Genomic DNA, 26,295 nt, shown 5'->3' with positions numbered 1-26,295 from the left:
CACGCTCTAGCAGTGCGTGGGTGTCTTGAGAAAATTCCAGCGACCGAAAAATTCTCAAACACCCGACAATACTTATACTTACGTGATCGAGGCAACGAGGGGAGCAAATTTTGGTCTTGGGCCCACCCCCAATTTGGTCGGGAAATGGCCGAAAAACGCATTCAAAAATTGAAAAAAACTTAGGTTCTAGATTGAGCTTCAAAACTTCAAAATCGATCCTAACCAACCGAACCATCATCTAGATCACGTTGAGTAGGTGGAGAAGCATAACTAGATCGACAAAAATGGTGGCCGGAATCGTCGGAAATGATGACGAAATTTTCAAAGAAAACCTGAGCTTTCTCGAGCTCTCGTCGGCGCCGGAGCGGCTGGGGTCGTTGGAGAAGGGGAGGAAAGGAGAGAGGGGGCTGGGCCGGTTCAAATGGAGGCGGTATCGTGGCTAGAGGTGGTCAGAGGAGGAAGTTCTCACCGGTCAAAGGTGCTGGCGCTGTTTCGTTGCGATGGAGGAGAGAGAATTGAGGGAGGAGGAGAGAGAAAGTCGCGTGGGGGAGAGAGAGAATAGGCCTAGTTTTTAAAAATCTGACTTTGAAATATTTACAATTGTTCCACTACACTTCCGTTGACTGTAACTTCTAACTCCGATTTGGGCCCACTACATGTCTACGAACTCGTATTGATGAGCTCTACACAACGGTGCCATTCAAATCCCAAAAATCCTTACGGATCGAAAAGTGACTAATGTGATCTTATTCCAAGTTCAAAATTGTAATTTCACAATTAAATAAATTAAATAAACGGTTAAAATTGGGTCGGGGTGTCACAGATTTAGACACACCATGAATATGGTCGACAAACTTATTTTTTGAATTTACACCTGAATTATTCTTTGAATCTCAATTCCTTGAGTCTTGATTCTTGAGAAAGTTCATGAACCGTTTTGTGAGAAGCGTCAATTCCTCATCATTGCAATTGTGGGAGCAAATAGTTCGGCTTCCAATCACGAGATGCCACATGGACAAGAAGAACATCTCCTAGGTCAAATAATTAAACCCATTTATTTGGCAATTAATTGATACTAAAAATAGGAATATTATCTTTATTTAAAAAGATAATATCACCAATTAAGATATTATCCTAATTTGGAGATATCATCATCAAATTAGGAGATTTGATTTCAATCAAATCCACAATGGACTCAATCTCTACAAATTAGGGAAAGAATAAACTCTTATTAGGAGTTTATTCTTTGCAAAACCCTAGCACACAAGGAGCCTATAAATACACGACTACACCAAACATTCAAGGTACTTCTAAAACCCTAGAAAAATACCTGGAGCTCCACTCTCTCTCCCTCCTAGCCAACGGCATAACGTTTGCCACTGACCTCATCGCTCTCCTCTCTCCATATTTTCATACACGTATAAGTGCCACCACATACGGCTCCAGCCACTCAGTTCTCACCCTAGAGAAATCTCTGTACCCTTTTTTTATCTATTGTTTCACCTAGATTCAATCGAACTAACTTAGGCATCGGAGGCCCTTAGCCAACACCCCTAGAGTGTGGTCTATTTACTCAGGTCTCTTTTACAGAAACCGAGGAAGAGAGAGAAGGAAGATCAAAGGTTGAAGAATCCACAAGAGAATATACTCCCATGAGAATATTTGCACAAACAACAATCCTCATTTGAATGCCCGTTATCTTCTTCATTCACAACTTTGAAAGCAACACTTTTGCTCTTTTTAGGAGCTAGATGTTTCATCTCATAAGTTTGTAGGGACCTTATGAGTTCCTGAACTTTGAAGGTGTTCAAGTCACGAATCTCTTCAATGGTCGTGATCTTTGATTGAAACCAATGAGGCAAGGATTTTAAAATCTTTTTCACGACCCTATGTTCTGGAATTTTTTCACCTAAGCTTGAACATGCATTCACAGTGACACAAAGTTTAGCATAAAATTCAGAAAAAGTTTCATTCTCATCCATCATAAGTGTCTCAAACTAATAGGTGTGCATTTGGAGCTTGACGCACTTTACCGTATCTGTTCCTTCATGAGTTACCTGCAAAATGTCCCAAGCTTCCTTTGAAGTATCACAACCAGATATATATTCAAATTGATCAGAAGAGACAGCAGTAAATAAAGCATTTAACCCCTTTTGGTTAATAGTACTGTGTGTGACTTTTGCAGTGGTCCATTCTCCTCTACTTTGGAGGACTGTGCTTTCTTCATCTACTTTTCCAATTTTCTTTGTATGTTCAAAAAATCCATGAACCACTGTATGCCATACACGTTCATCTAGAGACCAAAGGAATGCCTTCATTTTAGCCTTCCAAGCACCATAGTTGTTGTCATCGAAATATGGTAGATGTACAACTGAGCCAGCGACACAATCCATCCTTAGGTACATCAAATCTTGCTTAGTGTATTCAGTAACCTGGTCTAATTCCAATTGAAATTATATGTAGGATGATTAATAATGCATAGAGGGGGGTGAATAGGCCAATTTAAAATTATAATCAATAAATAAAAATAAACTTCGATAGAAGGATTGATGTGGCTTATCAATACTGAAATGTGCATAGCAAAAAATAAAGGAACACATAAAGAATTATTTTACGTGGTAAAACCCTACCTCTGGGGAAAATCCACGGAACTCCTCAGTCCAAAACAAATCTACTATAGAATGATGATTACAAGAAGTACTCACACAATTATCCTAGACACATTCAAGATAATGTTTACCGGCTTCTTCGTAACTCAACTTCTGTCATAGGATGATCTTTTGGCAGTCCTTATGTTGAACGCAATACTGGTCTTGATTGCTTCAAGCTTGCCAGAGTTCTTCCAACTCTCCTTATGTTGAATTTGATACTGGTCTCGATCAATTCAAGCTCACTGGAGCAAAACCATCACCACGGTCTTGGTGCCCTCAACCGTATGAGTCACCAAACTCTGCAAATGAATGCAGTATGAATGAAAAAAGTGTTTGATAAAACACCATAAGCGACCCTTGTGAAAAGCTCATCAACCAAACTTGAAAACGTCTGGTTATATTGAACAATTTCAGAGGCATTTCCTCCGCTGCATGCACAAAGCCCTAGTTCATGATTTTCCTAGGAGAAAATATTATGGTCTGAATATCTTACCATACAATTCTCATTCCACACCAGAGCTTGCCTGTGGCTGCTGCATGTTTGGTTGAGAAACTGGGTTGATGAGGCAACACAATTTTGGCACACATTTTGTGCGACGTGCCCTCGACAGAGGTAGAGAGCGTAGATTGTTGGAGCGCCTAGAAAATTTGTGGCATTGTAGAAGGCGCGGTCAGCAGCCTCGAAAGAGAGATTCAAGAGAAGAAGATTAAAGTTGGCTTGAAACACCATGTTGTTTTGTGTTTCATTTCCAAAACAGTAGTGGTCCACGTAGCCGGTGGGCGTGCCAAGAGATTCTGGGCTGGTCTGGATAATTAGTAAAATGGTTTTAGAGTGGGTAAGTTGTGGCTCCATATGTGACCTCAATTGAAGCATTCACATACGAATTGCAAACATTCAACTTTTCTATGAATATTTCAACAAAATAAACATTAAATTTAATACATTTCAACAAATTAAAACCTTTATTCAGTTGGGTTGTTTTTTTTTTTTTTTTTAATGTTGTTATTTGAATACAATAGTAGGTATAATTGAGAGATCAATGTTAGCTACAAGCCTGCAATCCATTGGCAAATCGGAATACATTCTAGGTCAACAACTTGGTGTATAGAGAATTTCAACATGTCAAACTTAATATTTAAAGTGTTCATTAGTTTTTTCACTTTTAAAATGTACACAAGTGATAAAATAATAATGTTGGCTTTTGAGCTTAATCACAAGCTAAGTAGGCTATTTATGATACAATAATACTTCAATCATACCGTCTATCAACATAAGAGAAAATTTATGTATATGCATATTATATGTAACCCCTGTAATATATCGCTTGTAGCCTAGTTTGTTAAGGGTATTTATTCATGCATCCAAGGTCCTAAATTCGATTCCCCCTCCGATGTCCTTTCATATACTATAGGGACAGATGAGCTTGTCACATTAAACTAGTACCCACTGGTGAAAATGTAATTGCTATATTTAGTAGAAAATAGCATATAAATATTGATTTAGAGTAGACTAACACTTGCTCTTCAACTAAAAAGTTTATTAATAGTTTCAGGTTCTTTAATTATATATAATATTTGTATTTAAGAAATCTAAATTTGTGTTAAATATTTACATGAGTTTGCATACTAACCATTGAGGTCCTTCAAGCCATACAACTTCATCACAAATGGATTAAGAAATTGAGCAATTGCTTTTGTTTTAAAAGTTGAAAAATAAAAGCAAGCGAAATACGACTCAAGTGGCCAACAACAGCTACCCCAGCACCTAAGGTCTAGTGTTTGTATCCCCTTTCTAAACATTTTCGTCAAAAAAAAGAAGGTAATTTACTAAATTGGACTAATAAAATGTGTCTTTTTTGGAAAAGAAATAGGAAGCTGTTGGGTAGCTCTTAGAAAGTAAACTTTCAAATAACGTATAGAACGTATTAACCATTTCTTAAATGGGAGATTCTCCAATAAGTATTTAAGTTAAGAATTGGTTACATATCTAATCTCAGCCGTTGGATTGCTTTCATTAGATGTGTTGGTAGATTTAATATGCAACATACATGCAATCCAACGGTGGAGATTATAAATATGTAACCAATCCTTAACATAAAATACTAATCGGAGAATCTCTCCATGTCTAATACAAACTTATGAAGATATTTGTTAACACAACCTTTTGTGAATTCACACACGCAGATAATAAATATAATGCTTATTTTTTTTCCTCAGTCAATCTTCTCAATTACTTGTGAAGAGGGTCGTGATGTAAGACATTAATGTGTATGTATATATATTATATGTATTGATGTTGGCATTCATTTGAAGTAATATATGTCAGCTTGGATAAGATCACTAGTATTCCAGCTCACACATATGTTGTCTGCCCTATCTACTAGTCATCAATGGACCACAAAAGAAAAGAGCTAAAAATCTTATTCCCACAAATTTGGGATATGTAAACTGGGTTTCGTGGAAATTGCCCACCAGCTGTTTGAAATTAAGCTTCACTGGAACTTGGTAAATTTAGGTAATTATCAAGAAGTTTATTTCCCTTTATCAAATCAATTAGTCGCTTTTACTTTTTGGAGTCTGCTTAACCGTTAATGCTAGGCTTTGTAACAAAGAATATTATATTAGCACAAATTCTAGTATAAAACTGCAGGGATTGAATTCAATGGACTTACTTGGATGCAGTGCAGCAGCTAGCCAAGTCACTTGGATATGCAGCCAATGTCTTGCTGCAATACAATTTCAGAGTGACAAGTTAGACTATTGCAATGAAGTGAAAAACAATCCATATTGATGGCTGAGAGTTCTGTTAACTTTCTTCTGGAGAAGCTTGCAACCCTATTCGAAAAGGATGTGCACTTGTTTGGAGGAGTTCGAGAAGAAGCTGTGTATCTGAGAGGAGAATTGGAAAGGATGAAGGCCTTCCTAAGGATCGCGGACGCACTGCAGGAAAGTGATGAGGAACTGAAAGTCTGGGTGAAGCAACTAAGAGATATTTCTCATGAAACTGAAGACATTCTAGATGAATACACTCTTCTCCAGGGCCATGATCATGATCACGATCACGGTCGAGGAATATTTGGCTCTCTATGCAGGTTGGGTTGCTGTATTAAGAATGCCAAAGCTTGTTACCGTATTGGTTCCAAGTTGCAAGCCATCAACTCAAGAATCAAAGAGATTTGTGAGGTTCACAAGAGACTTCGTCACAAATTCAGAAAGGCTGAACAAGGTCCTGGATCCGACGACAGTGCAGGAAATACATGGCAAGACTGTCGAGGAGATGCCCTTCTTTTAGATAAATCTGATCTTGTTGGCCTTGATGAGCCTAAAAATCAGCTGGTGGGGTGGCTATTTAATGGCAGTTCTGGCCGCGAAGTAGTTTCGTTGGCTGGAATGGGAGGAATGGGGAAGACCACCTTGGCCAAGCAAGTCTATGATGACCCAGAAGTGAAGAAGCATTTTGAAGTCCGTGCATGGATCACTGTTAATCGGTCCTTCAAATTTGGCGACCTACTCAAAGACATGGTTCAACAACTCTTTAAAGCAATCAGAAGACGAATTCCACAAATCGTGGCAAACATGAATAACTATCAGCTGAAGACAACAATAAAGGAATTGCTGGAAAACCGGAGGTACCTGGTTGTTCTGGATGATGTATGGCATCTATATGAATGGGATGCTATAAAATATGCACTGCCTAGCAATGGTTGTGGCAGCCGAATTATGCTCACTACAAGAAATGCAGATGTAGCCTCCACCACGGGTGTACTGTCTGAAGGTAAGGCCTATAACTTAAAGCCCTTACCTCCTCCCGAGTCTTGGGATCTTTTTTGCAGAAAGGCATTTCAGTGGAACAAATGCCCTCCTCATTTGGAGGAAATTTGTAAGTACATCTTAAGAAAATGTGAGGGACTTCCCCTTGCAATTGTTGCAATCAGTGGTGTGTTGGCAACAAAAGATACACGTAGAATTGATGAGTGGGATATGGTTCGCCGCAGCCTTGGGGCTGAAATTGAGGGAAATGACAAGCTCAAGGATTTGAAAAAGGTTCTTTCACTCAGCTTTAATGATTTGCCATACTACCTCAAATCCTGCTTCTTGTACCTGAGCATCTTTCCTGAGGATCATCTGATTGAACGAATGAGACTAATCCGGTTATGGGTAGCAGAGGGATTCATCGAAGCAAAGGAGGGAAAAACACTGGAAGAAGTAGCAGATGACTATCTCCATGAACTCTTGAATAGAAGCCTAATGCAAGTGGCTACTACTACACCTGATGGAAGGGTCAAAACATGTCGGATCCATGACCTTTTGCGTGAGATCATCATCTCCAAGTCAAGAGATCAGAATTTCACCACAATTGTGAAAGAACAAAGCTTGCAATGGTTTGAAAGAGCTAGACGCCTATCAATACATAGCACGCTACAAATTGGTCAGCCTAACAGGTCAGTTTCCCAGTTGCGTTCCCTGTTTATGTTTGGTGCCTCTGAAAAGCCATCCATCTCTAAATTATTCCCAAGCGGTCTTAGGCTGCTAAATGTGTTAGACTTGCAAAACTCAACTTTGGAAAAATTTCCAGTTGAAGTTGTGGACTTGTATTATTTGAAATACCTGAGCTTGAGGGAAACAAAGGTAAAAACTGTTCCCAGATCTATTGGGAGGCTTCAGAATCTAGAAACTCTAGATCTTAAGCATTCCAATGTCAACCAACTTCCGGTTGAGATCCTGAAGCTCCAGCGTTTACGCCATCTTCTGGTATATCAACATGAATTTGTATCTTATGAACATTTTCATTCAAAAAAGGGTTTTAAAGTCATGCCAAACATAGGAGTTTTGCAAGCATTACAGAAGCTTTGTTTCATAGAAGTAAACCAAGATGGGGGCACCATAATAAGAGAGCTTGGGAAGCTAAATCAACTGAGGAGGTTAGGCCTCTTAAAATTGAGAAAAGAAGATGGGAAGGCTCTATGTTCATCAATTGAAAAGCTGACGAATCTTCGCGCCCTGTCTATAGCTTCAGTCGAAGAAGACGAGATCATTGATCTTCAACATCTACCTTCTCCTCCTTTGTTGCTTCAGCGGCTGTATATGAGAGGACGTTTGGATGCATTACCCCATTGGATTCCTTCTCTTCCCAGCCTAGTCAGATTGTCTTTGAAATGGAGTCAGTTGAAGGATGATCCACTCATATATCTGCGATACATTCCAAATCTTGTTCAACTTGAATTATGTCAAGTATTCCTTGGCGACAGATTGTGTTTCAGGGCTGATGGGTTTAGAAAGTTGAAGATTTTAAGCATGGACAAGTTTGATGAACTGAGATGCATAGAAGTGGAGATGGGTGCAATGGCATCTCTTGAGAAGCTAAGCATCCAACGCTGCAAGCTTCTAGAGAATGTGCCATCAGGGATTGAACATTTAACGAAGCTGAAAGTTCTCGAGTTTTCTGATATGCCGGTGGATTTGATGAAGACGATTAGAACAGATGGAAAAGATAACTGGAAAGTCTCCCACATTCCAGAAGTTTATTCAACTTACTGGAGAGAAGGTGGCTGGGAAGTCTACTCCATAGAGAGCATGACGGATGGGGAGTACTGTCCCCTGCCCAGCAATCCCTTTAGCAATGAACTTAAAACTCGTTGGAAGTCCTGGAAATGATACTTGTGCTGCGACTGGGAATTGGAATGGGGTTATACATATCCTTGTAAATACGCCATAAATACGATTATGTATACTTGTATCTGTAAATACTTGTAAATTAATACGTAATGTAGTTGGGTCCAGGATCAGAGAGATTACCTGTGGCTGCTAGCTATAAACTGGTAGGTCTGTATAGCATACGGCCCAACTTGTACAAATTAAGATGGGTGTGAAGCTGCAGTGATCTGTAAATAGTATTAGTATCTGATTGACCCCTAATTCTGTTGTTGCAATTATAGCAATGTTCAGAGGAACTCATCGTTCAGAGGAAGCTCTCAAAAACTATAGCAATGTTCTGCAATAACGGTAGTACAAGTAGAGCTCATTTTAAATAATGCTTTTTTTCTCTTCTTATTTTTCTTCTCTTTTCTATTGCACATGTTCTCTCTTTTGCTGCTTTGGGTGATCTCTCTGGGGGTTGACAATGAGCTTGGAGATTTACTGAGGTGTTGCTTGGCTACTGAGCTTGGAGAATTACTAAGGTGTTGCTTGGCTAGAGGAGACCTAGTCTACACTATCCAAAGCCGGCGGCTGTATGGATTCGACGCCTCAACCTCCTAGCAACAACTTGCCTGCCTGAGCAAGATGACTGCTTATCACTTGAGAATAGTTTCTTTTTCAGTCTTTCAATCGCACCTTTAAATTACAAGCACTGGTCAGTTTTAAGTTTCTACCAGTAATACTTGGATTTGGGACGCTCTTACTAAACATGCCAAAATATACATTACCTACAATACCGTACCAAATCTCTCTCAACTTGAGGTTGAGGCTGTTGTATAGTTCATATCCAATAGTACCAAAATAACCAGTAGAAGCTACATTGCTTTTTCTTTAAGGAGGAATTTGATCATTACAAAGGTAATATGGAATCGTATCTATTATCCACCGATACCTATCAAAATTTTCCAACTGAGTAACCAGTGCCCGTGTATCAAAAAATTTCCAGCTGAGGGGCTAATCGTCAAAAGAATGACCGTACCTAACTCTGCCACCAGACTTTGCACTCTACAGCTGATGACAACTGTTTGCATGTCTACTGTTGATACATACAAATATACAAAAAATTTAACCAAACGGGCACAAGACCTTTTATGATAGGTTATCTCCTAAATATGTGAACACCCTTTTCTTAAACACTCGAGCTAGGTCTACAATTTCAGACTCCCGCATCTGCCTTGCAATGCCATCAAACTTGTCACATATCTGGTCTTTCCTGGACAACCTGTTTGCAACATCGATGGTCAAGCTGGCCATGTCTCTGCTCTTTGTTAATAAACGCAAGACAGTAGCTGAATACGTCGGGTTTGATACCAGCCTGTTAAGTAGTATTAGAGCCTCCCGCATCAGCAAAGTCCTACACAACAATGCCCTCACAATATAAGCAACAATTAAGAGATAGATAGGCCATTTTTGTCATGTAGATATACAGATATTGAACGTACTCCACAGAGACACATGACATGTATTCCTTGCAAGATGCAGAAAGAAGCCCTCATAAATTATGTGGGATAGCCTTTATTCAACTGTTACAATGTACTAGAATGTGGGTACAATTGTTCATATGGTTAGTAAATGGCATTTGAATTTGTACAAGCATTCCGATAAATAATAAAAAGTAGTAACCATTTGCTTTTTGAGTAATGCTATTTGTACACACTAAATTGACCACATTAAGTGGCAGCTTAAGTGTTTATGCCATGTCAACTAAAATGAAAACTGTTTTTTTATTTTTTTATTGTGTTTTATTAGGATTCTAATTAATTCTTTTTTGTTTTTAACCTTCTCCTCTCTTCAAATCTCCCCGACTTTGCCCCTCCCCCTTTCTCCTCCATTCACTGATCCCATCCACGGCTATTGCAAGGACCAATAAAATCAAATTGTTTTCATTGGAGAAAACGATCCAACAGAAGAAAGACAATTAACAAGCATCCTTTCATGCCAACCGAGTAACCTCTTGCCTCTTTGATGACTCGTAGCAATTAAACTAGAATGATTTTTCAGTTGTATGGATCTACTATATCAACAACTCAACCCAGCCCACTTGTCTATCTACATCATTGATTCCTGTAAGCATAGCCTTTGGTGCCTGATGCAGAAAGAAAGACCCGTGCCAAAGAGTAATACGAACAAACAAAATACCATAAACCATGGATGAGATAAGAGCAGGGAGATGAAAATTCGAAGATATCATAGGAGAGAGGAGTGAGGGTCAGAGAGGAAAAGGTGAAAAACCCTAAATTAATAAAAGACAATTAAAGAAAAAAGTACAGTTGTCCATTTTAATTGACATGACATGACATGAACACATAAGCTGCCACATAAGGTGGTCTGTTAAATGTGGTCAAAGGTGTGTACTAAGCATTATTCTTTGCCTTTTGTTTTTTAGCACACAAATTGAACTACAATGAAGTCAACACCAATAATAACAATACAACAAGTAATTATGAACTCATTCCAATGTCAGTAGAAGGGAAAAAGGGAAATCAGGAACAGAGAAGACAGAAGGGGTAGGTGAAACTGCATTACCAGAACCATGATATCACCAAATAACTGAGATATTTAGTGGCACTTACAATGAAAGGAGAACACAGAAAAATAGAACTCAACAAAGTAATGCCCAAGAAAAGAATGTTTGATTCTTGCATCTAAGTAAAAATATGAGAATATAATTCAAGGGCATCCAGAAACCTCTTACTCATCAATTACCTCTCTTTGAAAACCTGTGCATGATCAGCATTGACTGCTACTTCTATATCTACCTCTGATATCAAAACTTGTAAAATCAACATTAGAAAGTTTGCATCTTGATAGAGCTTGTAAGCTACAAGTATTTCGAAGCCAGATTTTTCAGATGAGGATAGGAAAGCCAGCAAAAGAATAGAATTTCTGCGAAGTTTCAGTTCCTGAAAATACAATAACAAGAAAGGAGTTGATATATTGAAATACATATTACTAAACATAAACCTTTAACTCAGGTTTGAGGGTTTATGAGATGGGACAGAGGCACCTCCACCTTCTCTTGTGTAACTCAAAGGCCCAGAAGCCCTCCAGTGAATCAAAAATACATAAACTGGGAACTGAAGATAGAATGATATAAGATTGGGAAAACAAAAAGTTAAATATAGACGGCGATCCCACTGTACGGTATACCACACATGACGGTGGTGGGAAACAAAGTTTTTAATGCCATTCAGACAGAGGTGAGGCCAAAATATGGTTATTGATGAAGTAGATGCAATGCAACTAATTTTTTTTACTTTAACAAGCAGAGATTTTAATCAAAGATCCTTTCAAAAGACTTTTCAAATCTCTCAGATTATAAAGATACCTTTCTCTTGACTTTGACAGCAAAACAGACATTTTGAATTGACAATCAGGCAACAATAAAAAATCCCAGCTCAACTTTCAACACGAAATGCAGTTAATCTACAAAGAAATAACACAAATAGAAGGCCTAAATGCATGATGATTCACGTTTTAATTTACATTACCATCCTATTCCATATAGGACTGAATAAAGTTTGTTGTCTATGATAAGGTTTAAAGTCTGTAGAAGAGGCTTCTATTCTCTTTTGAACAAAAGCTACAACGACAATTTGCAAATAACATGAATGGCAAGTAGCATGAATGGGTGGGGGCCATTTCAGGAATAGGTGCACAATTAGAAGTGCACGATTAGAAATTCGAACAGAGACTACCTGGAAATACTTTAGTGCATATACAACCAATGTAACATAAGTTCTGTGAAACCAAAAGCAATTAGTATGGCAACTAAAAGATAACACCTTACCCAGTCCCATCTCTAGTGACTCCACATAGATTAGTATGGCAAGTCATTTTCTAATACAAGTTTATGTCGGCATGCATAAGTGTGGTCTCTTGCGACCCTACACATATAAATATGGCAGGTCATTTTCTACTACAGTTTTCTACCATAGGAGAACAGGTCAATCTACACACTAATATATCTACAAGCAGAGCAAAAAAATAAATAACTTCAAGAAAAGTGTACAACCGAAAAGGAGAGAAAAGCAGGGGGGATGCCTACCTGTAAACCATTTCCACAGCAAGCTATACAATCTGCCAATCCTTGAAGGATCATACTATATTTCTGATAAGCTGAAGCATCTCCTACATCACCATCCATAGCACCAGCACCCTTCCCATCTTTATAATATGAACAGAACTTGACCAGTATTTTAGGACCTTCAAATCAGCAAAGAAACATAAGTTGTTCAGGGTTTAAGACAGGCAAGGAAGCTGAGTTGTGTAGAGTGGTAGGCTGCTCAAGGTTAGCTCTAATAAAATAAGATCTTCAGGCTTCACACAACCAAAATAAACAAGCAGTAGAAGGCTACCAGTTAGAGGGGAAAAAATAGCTTAAAAAGCAACGTTTTAACAATGGACGGAACCTAAAACAGAACAGTACCAGCAAACAGAAAGGTTCAAGGTCATAGAATGTTATGAACGCATATAATGTGCACTGTACAGTGAGAACGTTAAATTCTTGGTGTGCTCTCTTGCTTCACTCATCGTCATCTTGGCACAATTTCTTTTTATGTTTCCATCAGTTTTGTCATGATGACGGGGACTAATTTTCTAATACAAGTTTATGTCGGCATGCATAAGTGTGGTCTCTTGTGACCCTATATATATAAATATGGCCGGTCATTTTCTACTACAGTTTTATTCCACATGGTACATGCATCCATTGTTTGTGGATGGTGGTCAGCATGCATTTTCTGTATGTGCATGGTTCATGGAATTTGGTGCATTGATTTGTGATGTACATGGATGGTGCAATGCATCTAGAGGCTTCTTCCATGGCTATATAAAGGGAGGTTTGTTCTCATCTAGAGAATTCTTGTACTTGTATTTCTCTCATATAGTGAAGGTGGTAACACTCCGTGGGCATAGGCAGGTTTTTGCCAAACCACGTTAAATTCTTGGTGTACTCTCTCGTTTCACTCATTGTCATCTTGGTGCAGTTTCTTTTTATCTTTCCATTGGTTTTGTCATGATGAGGACTAATTTTCCCAACAATTTGTACATTGACAGAAACAGAAAAATTGTGCATGGAACACTTAATTTAAGATGAAATGTATGAAACTCTAAAATCGAAAAATTACAAAATTTTTTGGAATATATAAGGATTTTTTAAAGCCATAGTGGAGAGGGATGGACGGATGGACGGATGGAGGTATTATAGGACAAACTCTACAATGTAATAATCGAGTTTGGTTGTTTGGTTGCTTTTCTTTTTCTTTTTTTCTTTCATTGATTCTTTGTTACATTATGAGGTGGATATCTTGTCCACTTTGATAGTACTCTGTTTCGCTATCAATAAATTTATGTTTCTTAAAAAAATAAACTAAACTACACGTAGTTCCACTATAAGCTCCACCTCCATGCAATTATTATAAAAACAAAACAAAATACAAAATACAAAATGAATAAACTAAACTGATGTGAACTTACAATTCAGTAGCATATATAGAAGTTGCACGGCTTGTATTCGCACCTCAAAACCAGCTGCTTTTGTAAGCAAATGTGAAAGAAGTTCAAACACCAGTGTCTGGCCAAACCTGCCTCCAACGGGACTCCATCAGAAAATGAGGAAAAGTAGCAGTATAGAAATCTCAACAAAAAAGGAAATTTTGATTCTTACTTTTCCCTCTCAATAAAGGGATTACTTCTCATTATAATCATATTCATAATAGAGACTGCTTCTAGCCTTACACCTGGTTTTGAATTCTTCATGGCAGTTTGTAGGATCACCTCAAAGAGAGAAACCCAGTCTATATGAGAAAACAAAGTTGCAATGCCATTATTCCAAATTCCATTCTTGCTTTGAGTTTCAGAATACGAAAATTTCATTCCAAGTGAGCATGCATAAGACATCTGATCCATGTTCACACAAAACAAGGCTCCTTTATTTGCACCTTCAGATCCATGAGGATTTACAATCTTGTTTCTACAGTGAAGTCCTTCAACCAAGACATTGACCCTGAGTAGAGTGCACTGGAAAAATCAAATCAAAGTTGATAAGCATGCGAACACACAAAAAGAGCACATAGACAAAAAATATATACATTCTACGTTTCATTCCATTGCCAAGGGGCAGATAGGAAAACTTAACTTAGTTGCTTCATTTACAAAACACACAAATATACATTTACATGAACCCACATCTCTTCAAATCTCCAACCCATTACGGTGGTGGCAGGGATGGCGCATTAGCAATCACATCTGTTCATCTCTTCTTTTTATCCTTTTTTCAGGAAATAATTGTTTATTTACGCGTTAAACGCTTTTTATGTACTTCTTTCTGTAAAAGGGCTACGGCACCCTACATATTTTTATATTAGTTCCTTGTAGACATATATGATAAACACTAAATGATGATACTCTAAAGTAGAATCATTCTTTAAAAAAGCACAGTCAAAGGGGATCACTCAATCAGCATATACAATCACATAGGTTTCTCACCCCTGCAAAATCAAACTGGAATACAGAAAGAGCAAATGAGACAGAGTATGTTATATACCTTCCCTCGAATTGCCTTTCCAGACTAATCAGGTGCTTCAGATACACATGCAGTATATGTAGAGACGCCTGAACAATGATAACCTATGCCAAAAATAACTGATTCACCAAAACAAAAACAAAAAGAACCAAACTGAAAGAGTTTAAGGAAATAACTACCATGCTGAACTTATGAAACGTCATTCAATGGTGACATACAATAGTGGACTTACAAAACGATATGAAAAATTAGAGGGCCTTGCAAGCAGGAATATTCTGACAAACAAAACTTATCATGTTATAATACTGTCTTGTACATGCGACGACAAAATTAGAGCAAGGCAATGGGGTTCCAAATGCAATTATGAGAACATAAAGTATTAAATAATTTAAGTAACAAAACAAAAATATGCAAAGAAAAAGTTATCAATCTTAAAATTTGTATCAACAGTTGAAGATGTAAAGATGTCAATGGTGCCAAAATTGATGGCAGCTACCCATTTGTCTCTAAAAATATATGGAATTAGCAGTACGATATTAAATTTTTAAGATAGCTCTTAGAAACACTTCAAGTTTCTAAGATCACACGCATGACAAGTATAAAATCCATATGGACCTAAACTACACACCAACAACAATTGCTTCTGGAACAAGGCTTAGCTGAGTTGAGCTTAATATGGAGGCAAAAGTATATGTGAGACCATATTGGTGGCACCTGCCTCCATGGTGGAGGGTAAGGGCTAGGCACTAAAGTTAAAAGACAAACAACGCATGGAAAGAAAGTAGCCCTCGCCCTAGCCATAAAACCTTTGAAGTAATTAGTAAAATTGTTATAAAAAAAAAGTTTTAAGGGTTAAGAAAACTAAGAAATTGAAACAAAAAAGGAAAATAATTACAGAAATAGAGGACTTGTGTGGTCCAGCCTTTGGTTAAAGTTTGCATGTCTGTGTCACTCCTTAACCAATGAAAACAACATTAGAAAACTTCCACCAGTCAAATTTCATTTCAATGTTACCTCACCCTGTGCAATAAACATACACGAGTCATAGCAATTGTCAAGTTTAAAATCTATTGTGTTGGTTTCTCATAGAGAAGACGGGATTTGGAGTTTGGAGCCTTCAGGATTTTTTTCATGTAAATCATTCTCAAAGCACCTTCTGGACAATCCCTCTATTCCTTCTATCTTCACACCTTCCCATGTGATTTGGAGAAGTTCTGGGAAGATGAGCTATGTGGCAGATTTTTGGTTAGTGTGGGTGGAAAGAAATAGGAGAGTTTTTGATAATGTTAAGGTTGATGAGATAGATCAGTTATGGGATCGGATTCTGTTTTGGGCATCCTTGTGGGCATCTACATCATCAGAGTTTAGGGAGTTTACCCTTCATTTTATCTATTTGTATTGGAAAGCAGTAGTACTGTAGAGATATTTATTTCAAGTGAAATGTGGTAGAGCGGTGTCTTAGTTTAAAAGTTCTGATTGCTGTATTTTTGGTGGATTTGTTGTTCACCGATTGTACATGTTGGTTTTTAAATAAAATTGTTGTTTCCTATAAATAAATAAAACAATGACATTAATACCAATACATTTAAAATCCCCAACACCAATATCTTTAAAACCATGGACCTATCACATCCTAACAGACAACTACAGACTTTCAATTTTAGTAAGTCAATATCAGTAATCAACATCCCCAAATGTATCAGGTGGAATTGAACTCAATTTAATTTTCTATTAATTAATTTGATCGTCCAACTTGATGAAGTTCCATGCCAATCTAATCCAAAACTACAGGCTAGCTTAAATAAAAGAGACTAATGAGTATCCTTGAAGAGTACATCCTCTAGGAAGTAAAACCATAATTATATTACCCAGCGTATCAAAAGTTTCTTAAATCAAACATACCGAAAATGCATCTTATTGAACAGTATGTGGTCCCAACTCCCAATCCATAGAGTAAACTGAATCTAGAGTAATGTCAATTTACTCAAACTACATGTTGGTGGATAACAAAAATAAAAGTAGAACATCTATGAAATTGTTGCAAGAAGTCAAAGCATATCAATTCACCAACTTACATTTTCAAGACTACAGAGGTTGACTAATGGTTGAAACAAATCCTCCAACTTTACCATCCCACTTTTTGCCTGCAACAAGAACAATCAACATATACAAAATACTCATATCCAATTAGAAAAAAAAAGGAATAACATCTCCGCAACACTATATGAATGGATTTTCTAATTCTTTTTCCTTGTTTTTTCTTTAAGCTCCACTGCACATGTATGGCGTAAAGATTAAAGAAATCAAAGGTTAAATAAAGTAGCATAATAAGACTTGGCCTGTATAAGAGAACTTAGCTCAATCACCATAAGCAGTTCTACCACCGAAGAAAAAGAACAAAAAAAAAAAAAAAAAATCTGTACTGTTACAGACAACTTGATACGATAAGACATGGTGTCCCTTATAAAACTGACCCTTAAATATAAGTTTAACAATGATACACAGATTTTACTATTTACTTGGTTATGAAACAAAAACAGTGTGAGAAGAACCCTCATGTATTGTGCATCAACCCAAGCCCACGAAATACATATAAAGATGAAATAAACAAAGTCCAACAGAATGTATGATGACCAGATAGATTGGCCTGTTCAATACTTCACTTGACAATTAGTGCACAAGGTGATATAACACTAGGATGTAATGTGACTAACACCCTTTTTTAAATAGAAGAGGCTAACACCACCTTTAAATCTACAACTTCCTTGTTTCTAGCCATATATTCTTTCTGAAATAGTCAAACAATCGAATGAAGATGTATCCCCATGTCCAAACTAAAAGAAAAATTATTACAACACAGAAGCAAACACCATTCATCCTCCCTCCTAATCCCTTCCCAACCATATAACAAATAATGATCTTTTTGAGTTTGTCATGAAAATTTTGGAGCAAATTCTGATCATTATCAGCACATCTAAGTTTCACCAGAAGTTTCAAGTTATATTTTTGGCACTTGCCTTGTAATCTAGGGTAGTAAATTAATAAATTATAGAGTCTCAAGATTTGTCCTGTTTAAAGAGTTATATGAAATTACATAATCAAAGAATACCTTGGTCAGGACAGAATAAAGATGAGACACCATTTCAGCTTCTGGAGTATGAGTATGAGACATTTGTGAATAGTACTTTGAAGCTGCACTAGAAGAGCTATCATCTCCCAGCTTGTCCATTGTTAATTTGGACGGCATTTTCATACCAATGCACCCAAAAAGAAAATGGAAATCTGTTTGGCAAGCCATAAGCAAATTGCAAATTAGATTTCTTCCCAATTCTTGCTCATTTGGAGAGCCCCAGATAGCTAGTAATTTCATGGAGAGGTCATCATATGTCTGCAGATCATCATTTGAGATTGCTTGGGGAACAGCACCAATTTCATCAATTTGAACGCCTGGGGCATTAGAGGTTGGCACATCTAGCACAAATCACCATAAATAAAGACAGATGTCAGAAAATACAGCAAAAATAAATTGAAGATGATCTCCAACTTATCTCACCAGTATTAATACGAGAGCCAGGCTGATCACTTGAACATATTGCAGATTGAAACTGTCGAGAAACCTCATGATTGACCAAGACATCTCCAGATTTCCTGCTGCCATGGGACCTTATGATAATAATGGAACATAAGATAATGTAAAGCACCCCTTCAGCATGATTAGCTTAATATACAACAGGCAGCAGATTGAAAATATCACTGGTTTATACTTGCACCATATAAGTCCAATGCCATGCGACATAGAAAGAGAAAGATTTTCTACTTACAAATTTGTACTCTCAGAGTTCCTAGCAGCTGCATCTTTCTTTTCATTCATTGAAGTTACAAGTCTAAGCTGTTTATCTTTTTTGTCATTTTCCTTCCTTAGTTCAGAGGACTCTTTTTCCTGCAAGTATAGGACAATTCATTGCATATAGATACTTTCATAAGAAATAATCCCAAAGACTGAAATGCCATGATGGAAAATAAAGAGAAAAATCAATGGATTGAGAAACTGGACACTATCAGAAATAGAAACTGAATGCTCTTCATATGCACTCATATAAAGTTGTAAAATATAGCATCTAGTGTGACGGCATAAAAAATATAAATAAAAGCTACACAGAGCACCTCATTCTCCCCATATCAACATCAAATTTTCTGAAACTAAAATAAAATAGATTGTGGTATAATAAAGTCCACAATATGAGACCGCATTAAGTTTGCATTGCTTCCCATTATAGAACTCAGCCAAAGACAACATGCACATCACTCTAAGTATACATCCTGAAAACACAAATGCAAACACACACGCACACAAACGAAAAGGAGAAGCATGTAGATCTGTTAGGATTTTGGCTCGTCAAATATGTCCTAGTTAGTTTAGGATTGCTTTAGGAAAATTAGATGTATTCTTGTCCTAGAAGGATTAGGAAAGAATTTCAGTTTTCCTTATCCAATTCAGGTTTGGATTTCTAGAAGCCTATTTGGTTTTGGATAAGTGTAATTTCCTAATCCACTTAGGAATAGGAATTCAATCAGCCTTGGGACATGTAAGCCAACTCTATATCTATAAATAGGGTGTGGCAAGGCTTATTTTGAGAGAGGAAAAATAGCCAGAGACAGCCAAGCGTTTTGAGATTAGTTCTAGGGTTTGCAAAAGTTCTATAATCTCTATTATTAATCAAAGGAGCGGTGATTTCTCTACCTAGAGAAATCACAACTGGACGTAGGCAAAAGTTCTGCCGAACCAGTATAATTCTTGTGTGTCTAAGTTTCCTAATATTTGCTAGTTTAGTCTATTGCCGTTGGTTACATTAAAGAACAAGATCCAGCAGCAAGTTATTTAACAAGATCATCTGTTATTGCCAATTTTTAAACCATAAAAAGCTCACTTAGGTATGAACATGTAATTCCAACTGTTAAGTACAGAAAACTATATAATGACATTATTTTTCTTTTCAAAACCAATGAACAAGACTAAAATGCATAACATTATAGAAAAATTTCACCTATATGAAGACTTCTACCAAAACTACATTATAGTATGACTTGGAATAACTACAGCACAAGCAAACCAACGACAAAAGCACTAATCTTGTGGCAGCAATAGTGAAATTGCCATGACAAACAAACGTACCAAATGCAAAAGCTTCTCCGAGACATGTCCTAGCTCCCTCTGCAATTAAGATTCATCAAACTTTGATTAAAAAACAAAGACAATAAAACTTCAACTTATTCTTCGAACCCAGGTTAGAAATCAAAGTATAAGCCGAAAATCCAGACATAACATACAATTCAAACGAAAATTAAGGAGTTTAAGATGCAGAACGATTCTAGAGAAGAAGAAAAACTGTTTCCTTGACATCTATTTTCCTTCATTTTAGGGACCATTTGAGTTAAAAACCCTTTTGTTAGCAACCAAACAAAACATAAATCTCTTGATCAACTATGGCCAATGCCACATAAATATTAACACTAACACACCCAATTTGTTACATATTAATAAACCATCGATTTAAAAAAAAAAAAATTAACAAAAAACGGTATGTACTTTTCATGTATACATATAAATATATACAGCTACGCAATGAATCCCTAACCTTCAAGCGGGCAATTTCGAGTTCTTTCTCGAGCTCAGGGCAGCTACTGGAAGAAGAAGAGGGAGGGGGAGGAGGAGGAGCAGAATGGGAAATGCCATTAGAAGAAGACCTCTGAGTGAGCTCTCGCGGAGGGGAGTAGGTAACGGCCCTAATGGTATTGGAGTGAGAAGAAGACGGCAGCAAATGCAGGGGTTGAGGAGGTTTGGGAGGTTTGGGGTGCTGAGAAGAGAGGGCTTGCTCTTCTACTTGGATCAATTGCTCCAAGAAATCTGTGTCCCAGTCTTCTTCTAATCGCTCTTCGCTCATCGTCTTCACTCTTCTGCACACAATCAATTTTCAAACCACTCACAAACTCACACTTTATGCGTCGATGATCGTTTGAGTTGGAGCAACTACAAGCAAGAGACTTCGCAAAAGGCAAAGCGACCCCCATAAAGGGTTTTTTGTTTCATCTTTTTTGCTGCTTGGTTGAGCTGTTTTCTTTTTTCTTTTCTTTTTTTCCTTTTTTTCGGTTTTACCTCTTCTTCTCTTTTCTTCCTATTTTTACCTCCTCACCAAGAAAAATTAACCTGACTTAAGAAAATAAAAAAAATTAAATTAAATTACTTACAAAATCAATAATGATATAGCAAGGGCAAATACGATGTCATAACCCAAAAGGATGAATTAAAATAACTTAGTCAATAAAATTGCATTTAACCTAATTAGATAAACGATTCATTAAATAAGAAAAGGGTTTCAAATAAAGAACTAGTCACTCTCTCCTTATGTGAATCCCAAAGAAAAACTTCATAGATGGGGGAGGAGGAAGAAGCATCATTGCCCCTCCTCCCCTCCTCTCTCTTTGCCTTTTTCTATTGGGTTAGTGAATAAGAAGTCCTTTGTTGTGATTTTTTCTAAGCCGTGTTGAGATTGAAGTTCATCACCCCTTTTAGACGTTCGCAAACAAATCATTCTCTCAAACCCCGCTCTCTAACACTGCTTATGTTCTCTAAACTTGGGGCTCCATCGTCTTCAACAGAGGTTGCTGCAAATCACTCAATGTTCTTTACCAAGGTAGTTGTTTTCATTTATTTGTTTGCTCTTATGCACAAGTGGATCGCTGGAAACCATGTTTTTCTCAGATCTATTAGGCCATCTCCAATGCAAGGACCCAAACCCAAAATATTGCCCCAAATCTCCCCCAACCCAACAAAATGAAGGACCCAAAATTTGGGAAAACCCAAATTTGGACCCAAATATGGGTCCAAGTATTGCCTGGACCCAAATGCTTTCGTGGAGCCCACTTGCAACTCAAAATAGCCCCCATGTGCAATGATGCTAACCTGGGCCCCACCTCCTTTTTTGCAGCTGCCTTTTCCCTTCTCTTTCCGCCACTTGTCAGCGCCCCATGAAGTCCAACGGCACCATTTGAATAATTGATGTTTGTTTTTTTTTTTTTTTATGATTATTTAAATATACATATAAAATAATATTTTAAATTAATCCAAATCAGATCCAACCCCAAAACTCACTCCAAACTCTATAAATACTCACCCATTTCTCAATTAATCTACCAAAAATATTTTTTCTATTTCTCAATTTATTTTTCCTTTGTCAATTTCATCAATCTCTTTCATTCTCATACTTTTGATATCATTTCAAGCACATCATCTTCTTCATTCTCATACTTTTCATATCATTTGAAGCTTTCAATGGATAATCGTGGCAAGGCCATCTTTTCCTTTATGTTTGATGATGATTCAGATGATGAAGAACATCATCAGAGAGTGATAGAAGCCATTGTCCACCATACTTCACTGGAGAATGAAGCCACCAAACATGGTGGGTCAGTAGTCGGTCGTGTGTACAAGAACCGTGAGAGGGAAGATCGCCATCGCAATCTCATGTTCGACTACTTCGTTGAAATTCCACATTTTAATACTACGGACTTTCGTAGGTGGTTCCGAATGCGGAAAGAGTTGTTTACCGCATCTTGAATGATGTTGTCAACCATGAGCCATACTTTGCCAAAAAAAAGACGGGCTTGGCCGACAAGGGCTATCCCCTGAGCAAAAGTTAACCGCTGTCTTTCGTATGCTTGCATGAGGATGCTCAGCTGATGCGACCGATGAGTACTGTAGATTGGGTGAAAGCACAGCTCTTGAGTCACTCCATAAGTTTTGTAGCGCTGTTGAAACCGTGTATGGCCAATGGTACCTCAGGTCTCCAAATCCAGCTGACCTTTACAAGCTATTGAACAAGGCAAGCAGTCGAGGCTTCCCAGGCATGTTAGGAAGTCTTGACTGCATGCACTGGGAATGGAAGAATAGCCCATCTTCTTGGGCAGGCCAGTTTACTGGTCACACAAAAAAACCCACTGTTGTGCTAGAGGCTGTGGCCTCATACAACACATGGATATGGCATGCCTTTTTTGGAGCCGCTGGATCCAACAACGATATCAACATTTTAGCTCATTCTCCATTGTTCAATGATGTGGTACATGGAGTGGCTCCTCATGTTGAATATATTGTCAATGGAAATCAATACCATTTGGGCTACTATTTGGCAGATGGGATCTACCCCCGTTGGGCTACTTTGGTGAAGACCATCTCTTCTCCTGATAACCCAAAGAAGAGGCTTTTTGCACAAATGCAAGAAGCGTATAGGAAGGATGTTGAAAGAGCATTTGGAATACTACAGGCTCAATGGGCTATTGTTCGGGGCCCTACACGTATGTGGTGCAAGGATAACCTCCACTCAATCATGATGACGTGTATAATTTTGCACAACATGATTGTGGAGGATGAGTACGAATATGTTGAAGAGGAATTTGATGATGAGGATATGTGTCCACAACGATCCAGGAGAGCCAGAGCAAGACAATATGAGCTGGAGCCAAGCATTACATATGAGTACCACCAAGATAGGCAGACTCTCTCTGATTACATGATTCGTCATAATAGAGTTCGATCTCCACATGTGCATCAGAGTCACCGACATGATTTGATCAATCACCTTTGGAGGAGCTTTGGAGATGGTGAATGAGGTCGACAATTGTTTCAATCCTCATTTTGTGTTTCAATTATGTTGTGTGTTTTTTTTATGTTGTGTGTTTACTTTTGGAATAAAATTAAATTTATGGAATTTCAATTTTTTTTAGGTTAAATTGTTCAAAAAATTAAATTATGATGTTATTTAAAAAGATTGAATGAAGAAAAGTTATCCATAAAATAAAATAAAAATTAGACTTAAACCATTCTTAAACAATTTAATAAAGTTGCGGACTTAAAATTTGGGTCCAGAGGGTTGGGAGAAAAAACGATTTGAGTCCGGGCAAAACCCAAATAATCACTTTTTGGAGGGGGGAAATTTGGGTTTAGCCCCTCATGGGTTGGAGATGGTCTTATGGATGCAGTGGTGGGTGTTGCTGCGACATCGCTTCTCCAAGTGATGGTTGTAGTGTTCGTTTAGGCTCATGGATTGCATTAAGGGTTCGATTATGTTGGGTATACGGGCTTTGTTTGGACTTATGGTTAATTGTGGTGATGTGATCTAAGAGTTTTAGTGTGGCTTTTGTCTGCTTTAGTTTTGTTTTTAACATGTTAGTTTGTTGCCATCTTGGGATTTGTACTTTAGATGTCATGTTGACATCTTTGATATTATACTGTTGAAGTTTATCTAATGAAAGTTTATATTTTGATAATATAAAAAAATAAAAATAAACAATTCATTGATTTGATTAAAGAAAACTTAGATTGCAAGAGTTAAAAAACAAACAAAACACACGGTAATGATGGGATTAAAGATTAAGTTATGATGACCTAAGGTTATGAATCTACCTATGATAATCATATTTCCTTTTTCTAGAGCTAATTCATATCCAATTATGATGCCAATGTTAAAGGTTGTTCTTTCTAAGGTATGAATTAATGTCGAGATCATAAATTGTGTAACCCTATATGCAATTATACCATTTCAAGGTTTTAAAATTAATAGAGGAATTGGGCCAATACATGGCTTGGGCCCGTGGTGTCGGGTAAATAATAATATCCTAGGCCAGTATTGAATGGTTCTAAATTGAAAATTATCTATTAGTTGATAATCAGTCCAAATCAAAGATAAATCCTAGATTGCTTACATGTAAAGGCAAATTGGTTGCATAATTTATCTTAATTGATCCTGATTTATTTGCTTGCTTTCTTGAATCTTGAGCCTTCTTTGGCTTAAATCATGGAGATATAGTGCTAGTTGTGTCAGTTCTACCACTAGTATCGATTGTCAATTGATCTATATCAATTGAAGGTGTTGTTCTTATTTACAATACAGGTTCTAACCCCTTATTCGACTACTACCAGATTTCCCAAGCTGGTCCAGAGATTCATAGGCAACTCAAGGTGGTAGCAGTCTCAGTCCTAACCAGATCTCTCAGATATGACACTATGTTTACTCATTTTCTGTTCCTTTATTTACTTAGCTTTGTAGTAGAGAAATAATAAAGTCCTTTTGTCTTGAGGCATATAAAAGAACTCATACGGAACCAGTTCCCCATTCAATACATAGTTGTTTGGTTGTCAGTTTTCTTGATGTGCAAGATATTTGATTTCATTCAAGTCTATTAAAGTTTTATATTGCTAATAGTGGCACGCTTGCAATTTAGCACAATCTCTCACCTATTTATGAGGCTAGGACATTTAGGGTAAACAATGGGTCATCAAATAGGTGGGCTCAACTCATTGAGAAAACATTCGTATGGAAATGGAATAGGAAATGGCAAGAACAAGTAAGCATTTGGAGGTTACTTGAAGACGAAGGCTAGATTATTTCGTTTTGATTCTCCTACCATAAATGGGATATGACTAAGTCTTAAGGTATTTTTTCCATATAAAAACATGTGAAACATCAAATGTAGGACATCGCGAGCCCCAAGACTTGAAATAAGAATAGGAAGTGCGAGAATTAAACTCTCAATCTCTAGCATAGCTGACAAATATCACAAAGAGGGGTCTCAACCACTACCAATAAGAGAGAAAATCGGTTCATGGATCAATTTCTAGTATGTCGATGTGTAGAGATATCATGAATTTGGGAAACTCCTAATCAAACCAGGAGAGGCAAGGATACAAAGGAAAGCATGGAGAAAATAAAAAGGGAAGTAAATCTAGAGTGGCCTTTGTAATGTAGAGGATGGTTTCCTATTCCATATTGTTTCCCTTTTTTGGGCCAAGGTGGTTGATGGAAGGAACTTTTGGTCTTTCTTCTCTTGAGTTGTGTAGGCATGCCACCACCAAGCCACCGAATGGCTTGAATGGAAAGAATTGGATGGATATGTTGCGCTTCTAACTTCTGATCAAATGATTGATTGGCCAAGCAAGGAACCTCCTCTTGGCCTAGGTTCTTTCATTTCTTCAACTCGAGGATGATTAGGTTTCGTATGGATTTTTTGTGATTTTTAGGCTTTTTAGTGAGAATTACAATTAAATTAAAGATGTGATTAAACTTGTAGGCAAGAATTAAAGTGCAAGAAAAATAGATCAAAATAATCAATAAGCATAAAATAAAACAAGAATGTAATAGAACGACAAGAACGATAAACTGACTTAAACTTGAAATTAAACTTAATAAAAATGCGACAACAATTAAAAGTAAAGCAATTGAAATAAACTTGAATTTAAAAGCAAGATAATGTAAATTGCAAGAAATTAAACTTAAACTAAGAAGTGGAAGAACAAGTCTAGTCCACGTGCTTGAAAAGTAAAATCCTAAGTCTAGGAAAAAAAAAAAAGAGTGCAGGATAAAAAATAGG

General features: G+C 37.3%; 2 protein-coding genes and 1 long non-coding RNA gene across 6 annotated transcripts; 1 reads left to right on the top strand and 2 right to left on the bottom strand.

Annotated features, from left to right (window-relative positions):
- Positions 1-2,559: 2,559 nt before the first annotated feature.
- On the bottom strand, positions 2,560-5,444 carry LOC110769712 (uncharacterized). Its single transcript, XR_002528627.2, has 3 exons — positions 5,324-5,444; positions 3,145-3,456; positions 2,560-2,950 (listed from the first exon to the last, which is right to left on the bottom strand). It is a non-coding gene; the product is annotated as an uncharacterized LOC110769712 (long non-coding RNA).
- Positions 5,442-8,683, top strand: LOC110769709 (disease resistance protein RPM1-like). The gene has a single exon (XM_021973741.2). It carries the CDS (start codon positions 5,442-5,444, stop codon positions 8,304-8,306), a length of 2,865 nt encoding a protein of 954 aa, XP_021829433.1. The 3' UTR covers positions 8,307-8,683.
- A 456-nt stretch (positions 8,684-9,139) lies between these two features.
- Positions 9,140-20,973, bottom strand: SUV2 (protein dimerization). Of its 4 annotated transcripts, XM_021973744.2 has the most exons (13): positions 20,511-20,971; positions 20,048-20,086; positions 18,696-18,814; positions 18,428-18,537; positions 17,984-18,345; positions 16,950-17,018; positions 14,896-14,978; positions 14,291-14,355; positions 14,017-14,146; positions 13,827-13,933; positions 12,397-12,554; positions 11,055-11,251; positions 9,140-9,702 (listed from the first exon to the last, which is right to left on the bottom strand). In XM_021973744.2, the coding sequence occupies exons 1-13, from the start codon at positions 20,814-20,816 to the stop codon at positions 9,438-9,440; spliced, it is 2,010 nt and encodes a 669-aa protein (XP_021829436.1). In that variant the 5' UTR covers positions 20,817-20,971; the 3' UTR covers positions 9,140-9,437. The 4 variants fall into 4 exon arrangements, 3 of the variants coding, with proteins under 3 accessions (XP_021829436.1, XP_021829435.1, XP_021829434.1); XM_021973743.2 differs by having other exon boundaries at positions 14,017-14,355; positions 18,428-18,525; positions 20,511-20,972; XM_021973742.2 differs by having other exon boundaries at positions 14,017-14,355.
- Between the last annotated feature and the right edge of the window lie 5,322 nt (positions 20,974-26,295).

The sequence above is a fragment of the Prunus avium genome, chromosome 5, assembly GCF_965620075.1.
Source record: "Prunus avium chromosome 5, drPruAviu1.hap1.1, whole genome shotgun sequence".
NCBI classification, from domain to species: Eukaryota; Viridiplantae; Streptophyta; class Magnoliopsida; order Rosales; family Rosaceae; genus Prunus; species Prunus avium.
Note: the sequence above shows the minus strand (reverse complement) of the source record. Positions and strands in the feature narration are given on the sequence as shown.

Excerpts from the sequence above, each read along its gene's own strand:
- SUV2 (XM_021973742.2), bottom strand. The coding sequence starts at position 20,816 with ATGAGCGAAGAGCGATTAGAAGAAGACTGGGACACAGATTTCTTGGAG. Across the intron at positions 17,019-17,983 it reads TTTATTCTGTCCTGACCAAG|GCAAAAAGTGGGATGGTAAA; the intron begins GTATTCTTTGAT and ends TTCTTGTTGCAG. Across the intron at positions 14,979-16,949 it reads ACCTCTGTAGTCTTGAAAAT|GTTATCATTGTTCAGGCGTC; the intron begins GTAAGTTGGTGA and ends TTTTTGGCATAG.
- LOC110769709 (XM_021973741.2), top strand. The coding sequence starts at position 5,442 with ATGGCTGAGAGTTCTGTTAACTTTCTTCTGGAGAAGCTTGCAACCCTA.